Source organism: Apis dorsata, unplaced genomic scaffold (genome assembly GCF_000469605.1).
Source record: "Apis dorsata unplaced genomic scaffold, Apis dorsata 1.3 scaffold_233, whole genome shotgun sequence".
Taxonomy (NCBI): Eukaryota; Metazoa; Arthropoda; class Insecta; order Hymenoptera; family Apidae; genus Apis; species Apis dorsata.
Window position 1 is genome coordinate 494069 of NW_006263515.1, and position 10085 is coordinate 504153.

The 10085-nt window shown below is 34.7% G+C and overlaps 1 protein-coding gene across 1 annotated transcript in view; it reads left to right on the forward strand.

Annotated features, from left to right (window-relative positions):
- LOC102680756 (protein unc-80 homolog) overlaps positions 1 to 10085 on the forward strand; it is a 51721-nt gene that overhangs the window by 22082 nt on the left and 19554 nt on the right. The window contains exons 23-37 of the mRNA XM_006615760.2: positions 1 to 89; positions 1201 to 1648; positions 1761 to 1884; positions 1948 to 2140; positions 2373 to 2514; positions 2938 to 3047; positions 3130 to 3320; positions 4331 to 4540; positions 4836 to 4971; positions 5220 to 5489; positions 5702 to 5956; positions 7119 to 7608; positions 7970 to 8594; positions 8723 to 8903; positions 9786 to 9964. The exon at positions 1 to 89 is cut by the window's left edge and continues 6 nt beyond it. Of these exons, the coding sequence (XP_006615823.1) occupies positions 1 to 89; positions 1201 to 1648; positions 1761 to 1884; positions 1948 to 2140; positions 2373 to 2514; positions 2938 to 3047; positions 3130 to 3320; positions 4331 to 4540; positions 4836 to 4971; positions 5220 to 5489; positions 5702 to 5956; positions 7119 to 7608; positions 7970 to 8594; positions 8723 to 8903; positions 9786 to 9964 (3643 nt within the window). The remainder of the gene's footprint in view (positions 90 to 1200; positions 1649 to 1760; positions 1885 to 1947; positions 2141 to 2372; positions 2515 to 2937; positions 3048 to 3129; positions 3321 to 4330; positions 4541 to 4835; positions 4972 to 5219; positions 5490 to 5701; positions 5957 to 7118; positions 7609 to 7969; positions 8595 to 8722; positions 8904 to 9785; positions 9965 to 10085) is intronic.

Sequence of the window (10085 nt, forward strand, 5' to 3'; positions counted from 1 at the left end):
GCGGGAACAACCTATACCCGAGGTTCTGGAATTCTTTCACGCGTTGGTCGGATTCTGCGTGGATCCAAGTTCGTTATTATCACCACTTAGTGAGTAAATCGAGAGGAACGAAGAGAGGCGCCGCGCATTTGCTTACAAATTGCTACAAAATTTAATTTTTCAAACGCAAACTCGAGGAGGGGAGAAATATTTGCATTTGGCTCCTTATAACTTTTTGGCTGCGTATACATTCGTTGTTTTGTTACTCTTGATTTTCGATATTAGCGAGAATTCTGTTAAGCTGTTGGAGGTAGAGATGGGATCGAGTCGAATACACACATACATTGTTTCGATTTAGAGGAATTTTAATTTTCCATAAATATTTAATATCATTTAGCGTCACGAGTGAGCGAACAATCTAATTTTAATAAATAAATAAAAAATAACGATATTAATATTATTAATATTATTTTATTTTGGAATCACGATTTTAAAAGTAGTAGTTTGATCATATCACGTGAAATTTGCCGTTTTTGTTTAGGATTTCGAGCCATTCAATGACCTTTTCTCAAAAGAAATTCCAACTGACTGTTCCATTTCTATGAAACGTGAATGCAAAGAAAATTCTTTGAAATGCCGCTTTTAAAAGTGTAAATAAGTGAGAGATTTCATATTTCGACTCAGCTAATTTTTGTAGAACGTTTTTTTGATGTCGATCGTTGTTGTAAAAGAATATTGTATATTGACTGATGCTAGTTGTTTCTTAATCGATTTCTCGGCAATGGGATGCTTATGGTGTCTCCTCGTTTCAGAAAAGAATAACGAATTATTGCTTTGCAAACTACCATATATTTATTGACCATTGTTCAGATCGTGCACAATTATTGTATAATGTTCATTTCTCGTCACACACATTTGCATTCTTTTCTTTCAATTTTTTCATTTTACCCATCGTAAATATGTGGAAATTATCATTGAAGATACTCTGCTTCCATTTCGATTTTCAATTTATCCTTGTTCAACATGAATTTCGATCCGTTCTATTTTCAAAATTCACATTTTCTTTTTAGAATCTTCTTAGAAAGCTAACTGTCAAACAATTAAAATTAATCGCGCAATTTACTAGAATAACTTTCTCAAGATGATCAACTTTATCGCGAGACACTCGATCCCATCGCTACTCGAAGCGCCAAGAACTGAATCCTATTTTCCACGTGGCAGATCAGAAACGAGGGTCGAGCAAGTCGCCCGAGATCTCAGGATCTCAGGGTGGCTACGCGACAAATTTCGGGGCCAATCTCATGGGTGGCGGAGGTGGAGGGACCGGAAGTTCCTCCGCGACGCCTGGCACTGTGGTGAGTGCTATGGTTGCCGCGAGCGGCGCTGGCGGCGCATCTTACGGATCGGTCAGCCATGGGGCGCGAGGCATAGAGGGCCACGTTTTCAACTACGTGTTCAAGGCGTTGGTCACGCGTTTCGTGAAGTCGTTGAAAGAGTTGAAGTCGCAGGAGAACGTGTGCCTGTACTGCGACGTTCGACAGTTTATGTCGTACGTGAAGGAGGTGCACGGGGGCGCTTTTCGTAGAGTGGCTTTGAGCGGGATCCTGGACTCGGCCGATAGGCCCAACAAGAGGTGCAACAGCAACGTTCAAACGACTCGCGTGATTAGGTGAGAGAAAGATTCGGATCTCATCTACGAATCTCTGGAAATTTTAATTTTAATTTTCCTCTATCGTCGAAAAATATTCGCATTTTTTTTTTGTTGTTTACTTACAATTCAGACACATGCATCAATCGGATTTAGAGGAGCACGCTGATATCGGAGGGGATACGTGTTACACTATGGACGACAGAGGGACTCGAAAGTATTTTCTCAAAAAGAGGAGTACATCCTCCACGTGTGCGGTACGTAGATACGCGAAGAACATAAGAGACGTTTAGATCCTTCACTGTGTATGTGATATATAGTTCGCGTTCATGCAGAGCCTTCTCGAGACGGAACTGAGCGAGGAGAACGCGAAGATTAGCCAGAGCCCCCTAGGAAATTTGAGGAAGAAACATCACATACTCACGCCACGACAAAGCGAACGAAATTTAGGGATAGAGGCTATGAGCTCTGGGAAAATTCGAAAATCAACTCGTTTTCAAATCGGTGGCATAGGTATATATATACATAAAACTATATATATGCAATACGTATAAATTTCTGATTTTCGTTACAAATATCATAAAGATAAACGAGAAGAATAATTTTGAAGAATCGAATTCCAGATCGAAACGTTTTAAAAAAGAAAGATTATCAGGTTTCGATTTGGAATATCGTAGAACGAAAATAATAACGAATGTAAAGGAAAAGAAACGTATTTGTTCATAATTTTATTGATTAATTTTAGTCAATTGGTTTCGAAAGGAATATGGTAGAACTGATTCTACAGATAGTCACGAAAGCAGCGAATCGCCAACAGATGGCAGTTTCGTTAGACAATCCAGTTTTCATTACGGCCATCATCGTAATGCGTCTAGGTCCGGACGTGGGTGAGTTTTTCTTCACAGAGAGAAGCATCCATAACCAAGGAATCCATTTCTAGAATGATTTTAACAGCCAAGATCTCTGAGTTTTTTCCTTTCTTTTTAAAACATGAAGTGTCAAATTTTAATGTAAAATCAAGTAGACGTAAATGTTGAAAATTAATTCTAAATTTCATTAACTTGTGCAAAGGAAAATTGATAAACAAAAAAAAAAACATTTTGGCAAAATTTGACGAATCAATCGAGATCTTCGTCAAAAAGTAACTAACCTAACATAATCTTACCTAACTTATCTAACCTAACCTAATCTAACCTAACCTAATCTAATCTAACCTAACCTAACCTAACCTAACTTAACCTAATCTACTTTAAAAGTTTCAACAATCGACATTTTTTTCTTTTAAATACAATTACTTACAACTTCTTCAGAGTCGGCCTAACTTTCCAAAAAGCGAAACGTCGAATGGAGGATCAATTGAACAAGATCGGTTTCGGAAAAAGTAAGAAGAAGGAGAGTTTAGAGGATGCGCCAGGAAGTTGTAAGTCGATCGACAAGTTATGTACTATCCTCTTTTTTTTTTTCAATAGAGAAACTTGAAAGAGTATTGGAATTGGTAACAGATTTCAGCAGAAGGAATTCGATGGAATTCGGCGAAGCTTCCAGGGAATCAGAGTTTGTGGTGTTGAAAGAGAGAAGAATGGTGCCCCGCAATGCCGTCTACGATGGAATGCTAAGATTCTCGTTCTTACTGGAGACATGCCAACCGGGTTCGGTTCCTGATCACTATCTAATGGCAGCGATCTTAGATCTTGTAAAAAATATTTTATTTCTCAAACACATTTATCCCGATCGAAGATTTCTGAAAAAAATTTCTCAAAATTCTCAAATTATCGATCTTACTTTAACTCACAACCAATCAACCATTTTTTCCTGCTTTAAAATTTAATTCTTAACTCCATCTATTTTTATTTAATCGTCAAAATACATTCTTTATTTTTCGATGATTTTTTCTTTAAATCGGCTAATATCGATAATTGGTGATTTGTATAAATGTTTTAGATAAATTCTAGCAATTGACTGCCAAATATAGTCTATTGGATACTCCCATCGATATTTTACTAATGCGAGTCGCAAGAATAATTATTTGTTTTCATCACTAAATTCATGAGATCCTTATCACCTTGCCACTCTATACAATTTGAATCTTTCAAATCTTTTGAATCGAGTAACGAATTGTTAAAATTTCTGTCTTAGTAAATTATATAACAATTTTTTGTCCAAATTGTCCTGACCAACTTCAACTTTGTATAAAATGTTAATCTTGTTAATAAATATATAATATTCCATAAAATATTCGTAAATCTTGAATTCTATTTATATATAATGCATAAACCATTAAATAGAATTTGAGGAATTGGAATTCTAATTTTATCAATATCAATGGCAGCAGCATTTATAGATTATGTTCTTCCTTGAAAATCAAATATATTAGTTTTACATTCTAAACAATTTTTTTAATAAACCATTTTTGTATTACTTTTATAACAATTCAATAGTTTTATTTTTTTATATAATTCAATACATCTTGTAGAATATCCTTCCAAATATCTACGAAGATCTTTCGTAAGTAGTCAAATAAGCGTTACCCGAATATGGATGACATGGCAGTCAACGTGCTAGATATTTAAATTTTACCAAGAAATACATTGGAAAAATATTGAGAAATTGCGAGTGATCCTAAGTTTTTGACATAAATATATAATAATATATATATATATGTATATATTAAAAAAGATCGCCATATATGTATTCTATTTGTAGCCTTATGCACCAGTGGTGGCGCGAGCGTCTCTCCTATTGGAGTGCGCCCATTTTGTTCACATGTGTAACAAGGGGCAATGGCCCACTTGGATGAAAATGAACTTGCCTATGTTTCGGCCCTCGGTCCCAATTAACAATCGGAGTACACCTGTGTCGAGAATCCACGTGCTCCAACGTACAGCTGGAAAATTGTTTTACCAATGGGCAGAGGTATAATTATCAAATACTGAAATGAATAATTATCAAATACAATATAAGACGAATGGTACAAAGTAAATAATATTATAATTATAAAATATTCAACACAGAGCGTTAAAGGAAAACTTTGATCTACTTTAAGAGTTTATACTGAGAGAAGTGAATTAAATATTTTTCGAATATTATTTAAACAAAGTAGAAAAAAATTTTCATAATCCTTCCATTAAATCGTAAATCATTCGAATTAATATTGTTTAATGATTGAAGAAGAAAGAAAATTATTGAAGTAGTAATTGTATTTGCATAGGCAATTGGAGCAAGATTGGAAGAATTATTGTTGGAAGACAAGCAAAATTTTGATCAAGTGATAGCAATGGTATCTGATGAAAATAAACAGAGAGATTTAATCACAGAGGACGAGGAGGAAGATTTTCTTGACGAAGGTGATTATTCAAAAATATTTATTACAATAATCAATTATTTTTGTTATCAGAAAGAAGTGTAAACTACATTCCACGTTTGTATTCGTTTTTACTTTAAATACAAAATAATTATTCAACTTCTAACGAAATTAATTAGTCAGACGAACGAAAGATTAAAATTACTAAAACACTTTTAAACGATATGACGGAGAAAAATTATCAAATTGAAAATTATAAAAGTTGATATAAATATCGTTATTCTTTTCTAGCTAGCATAAATGGCTACGGATCGCAATGTCCAATTGCGTTACGCCTTACTGCGTGTATTTTACTTCTGGAGGTGACAGCATTTCTAAGAGAAACTTATCAAACGTTGCCGAAATTTAATAAACTGCTTACGAAGGAACGTCCACTACCATGGGAAAGAATGTATAGCAGGGAAGCGAATCGAAGATGGAGCATGGCGCTTTCGTCGATGGGCCATTCACAAACGTCGGCCCAGAGCCTTCAATCGATCGTAGGTGATCGGGAAGTGGCTCGTAAGTACTCAAGAATCGAAATGGAGAATATCATTTTATATATATATATATATGTATGTATATACGTATGTATGTGTATATATATGTATATAAGAGATAAATACGACTTTATACGAAGAGAAATATCGTTTTAACATTTGATAATCGAGGAAAACACGTTTTGGTTACACGTTTGATTCCCTTAATTTAATTAGGCTGAATCACATTTTTAGCGGAACGCAAGATCAGTTTTGTCCTTTATGAGCCTGACAATGAGTCAGAAGGTAGTAGTAAATCAACTGTTACAATTCAAGGGGAAGATTTTCAAAGTGCCGAAAAAGAGAAGGCGAAACGCGTGCAACCACCGCAAAGTCGGCCACTACTTCTTCGTCGTGGTACCGCTGAGAACGCGACTGGTTCGTTTAAGAAAAGGAGTTTGAAACTTCGACGCGGTACTAAAGAAGGGAAAGAGACCGAGTGCGAGGCTTGTAAGTATATAAATAATTTATTTCAATACGAATCTTGATCGTAATATTCGTGAAATTCTTCCTTATGAGGTTGATTACTACGAAAAATTGGTGCGAGAAACGTCGATTCAGATTTATTTGTCAAGTTACAAGCAATTAAATTACTTATAATTCAACGAATAAATCGATATTTTCGTATATGATAATTTTTTAACTTTTGTTTTCGAAAGGATTCCACGAATATATGTAAATAGACAAGAAGAAAAATCTTATGCAAATATGAGGTGTAGATAAAATGTTGAAATATTGTTTTTTTTCGATTTGCAACTGCAACAATTGTTGTTTAAATAGCTCGATTGAATCGTTGTGAAATTAATACCTACGATCGGTAAGTTTGATATTCTAATTTGATGTACAATTAATATCTTTATGAAAAGGCGGTATGATAGAGATAGAGCTCTCTGTTCTGCTTCTTCTAATGCAAATTTTTGCTCTAATTTGTAATAAATGAGCTTCGATCGATATTATGAATGAATATTTTAAGAATTTATAGTGTATTATCGTTTTAATGATTCTGGGAAAAATTTTTAATTTGACATTTATTCATTGCTCTTTCAAAAAATCATGACAATATGATCATGAAATAAATTAATAGGTGAGAATATTATCAATTATAAAGAAAATTGCAACGTTAAAACATTTTCAATTTTTTATCCACACCTTCTACGTACACTTTCGTTCATAATAACAAACAAAGATACAGTAATTTTGAAGAATTATCGGAAAATTTTTAGAAATTATTATTTATAATAAAATTACATCTTTCCCTTCAGTGTATTCAAGATTACAGAATTTGAAAATTTTAAATAATAATATTTTTAAAGTTAAAGTGAAAAAATAAATACCTTCAATCTCCTGGGATTTTTTTGACTTTTACAAAATTTTAAATTACTTTTCTCCTATTTTTTAGTAAATTATGAGATTACGAAAATCAGTGTACATAATTAAATAAATATAATTAAATATTAATGAAATATTTCGAATCGTTATATCTTATAAACGTTTCTTATAAACATTCTCCTACCAATCTTATCGAATCAATCGATGCTTTACTCATTTATAAACGAAAGTTGCGTGTCTAATGAAACGAATGAAAAATCAAACAATGATAATAATGATGCAGATACGGTGAAACGAGCGGATTCGATACAGTCAAAGAGGAAAGTGAGTTCGTTGTCGGACAGAAGCGACACGTCAGAGCCCGGTTTCGGAGGCGAGATTAGCGGGGAGGAGTCTCCTGGAATTCTGATCGACGACCAACCACCCGAGAGCCCGAGCGACAGTAACGAAACCGACGAGACGAATAAAAATTTCCCATGGATGAGAGTGTTGGCCCAGTTTGCCAACTCGTTCAACTTTTACTGCTCCCATCAGAATTTCTGCCACCCGTATTGCCACAGGCGGCAGATGCGCGCGTGCAGCAGATTGATCAAGTCCATAAGGAAAATCTACGGGGAAGAGTTTGGTATATTGAACGGGACAGGGATATTCGACTTGGACACGGATAAGAAGGAGGCGAGTAAAAAGGAGAAGCGAAGCCGAAAAGTTTCGGAGCAGGCCAGCACCCAAGTGTCCCCTGTGAGGAGGAAGGACAGCGTAGGGAAGAAGTACAAGTAACTTTTATTTTCCTTAATCAATTCGTGAAAATAAACTCGCTCTATTTATCAATTTCGTGAATAAATTTAAGATAAGATATTTTTCGAATACAATTTGAATTAGTATCAACATCTCGTTGCGATTAAACACAAATTATTTCTTCTAAAATCTGTCGTTCGAATGATCTGTTTTATTTCAATAATTTTGCCAGAAATGCATGGCTCTATTTCGTTAATATTTCTAATTTTTGCATTACAAGTATACAGTATTTACATTGAAATATAACAATCAAACTGATAACTCCTCGTGATAAAAAAAAATTAGAAAAGTATTTATCTTATGAAAAGTGGCATTTCGCGTTCCGTTCCTCTTTAACAGGGTCGAGAAGAACATGGAGGGTTCCCAGTCGGGCAGACTCGCCCAGCGAGACTCGTCTAAAGACCTGGCCGATCAAGATTCGGAAAAGGGGAAGGAGTCGTCGAAGAAGTCGAGCATAGGGGAGGCAGACAAGGAGAATTCGGCTATCCTGAAGTACCTGAGGACCCAAGTGAAGGACGTGTTTCACGCGCCACTCGCCACCCTGGTGAAGGGGGCGGTTGTGATGACGGAGGAATTGTTCGTGGACGTTCTGCCGGTCGCTTGGGAGCTTCTGCTCGAGGCGAACCAGGAGGTGGCAGCTTCGGCTGCGTCCCTTTTCATAGTTGCGGCGGTACGCGCTCCGAATCAGGCCAGCGAACTGATGCACCACGGCCTCCGTCACAATAGCACGAGCGTGCGCATAAACGCCATACTGAGGTTCCAAGTGTTGTGGAAGCTGAGATACCAAGTTTGGCCACGAATGGAAGAGAGCGCCCACCTGACGTTCAAAGTGCCTCCACCCGGTATAGAGTTCACGTTGCCATCGCCGAAAATCGGCATCGAGTCGTTGCCTGTTGTGGATCCACCTTGGATGCCACAGGTGAAAACGAAGGTGGAGGAGGTGACCATTAACCAGGAGCATCATGTAAGCTCGAGATAAGCGTTGAAAGTTTTAGAGAGAAAATAAAAAAAAAAAAAAAGATACGTTAGAATTATTAGAAAACATTTTTTCTAGTAGATATTAAGTAGAAATTTACTACAACTATTACTTAGAGGTCCCTGGTGACGGCAACGAAAACTCGTAAGAAGCAACAAACTGAACTCATAAAAAAGGCTTTGCAGGCACAAGACGACAAGAAACGCGAAGAAAGGGAAAACTTTTTGATCACTACCATACCGATTACCGTACAGGCAGCATACGAGCCGAGCCCTGTTGGAGATGATCACGATGAAGGTATATATATTATATTTGCTTGTTGAAAATGTATGTATTTTATTTTTCAAGTCGAAAACATTGCAATAACGAGATATTGTATTGTTTCATTTTAAAATGTAAAATTTAAATTATGGAAAAATATTATTTACATTCAGATTCGATGTGAATTTATCTTTCGTTCAATTTGGAACGCAATAAGCATATATATATACACAGTGTGATGCAATATGTATAAGTTGTTCCAAAAATATTGAAAAATAAACCGAAGATTTCTTAAATTTCGAGCAACATTTTCCTTTTGTTATTGAAACAATCAATCGAATAGTGAAGGCTATGAGCATTCACTATGACAAATCCAAGCAACATATGTCGAGCAAAGTATGTTCAATATTATAATTTTTTATTGATAAAATATCCATAAAATCGTATAATATTGGCTAATATTTTTTTTTAATTAACGAAAATTTTTGCAAAGGAAAATATTGTTTGAAATTTTTTTGAGACATCCTGTATAATGTATTATATAGTTTTCAAAGTTAAAAATTAGTTATTTACAGATTATTCGAAATGTTCATTTATTTATGTGATAATATATCTCTTTTTCTTTATTTTCTTATCTTTCAAAATAGTTAAGATCTCTTATAAATCTGTCTTCTTAATATAAACCATTTCTACTTCAGATCTTACTTAAATTTTATAAAAACAATATAATAAGAATAAAGAAACAGATAATTTTGTCTATCTAAGTGAGATTGATTTTGGAATAGAAAAATAGAGAATATGTGAATATTAGAATATAATAAAATGTGAATTACACATTATATAGAAATATTTAATAATTCGTGTATAAAAATATGTCTTAAACAAACATTAAATGATATTTTTTTTTTCTATTTAAAGGAAATGTTGGAGACGAAGATGGTGGCGAAACTATTCCAAGAAACACGTCTCATCATAGCCAATCTGCGCCTTCGTTATTCCCTTCTTCCTTATGCTCCGCCATTGTGCAAATAATTCACCTACTTGACGATGCCGCTGTCTCAGACGATGGAAGCGCTGTTTACGAAGTTGCATATCAAGTAAAAAAGATATTTAGAATTATTTTCGAGAGGAATAGTATTATAAGAGTATTATTTTTAGAAAAAAAAAAAAAAACATACATAATGCAAGTGTCTTTTTTTTTTTTTTTTTTTTTTTTTT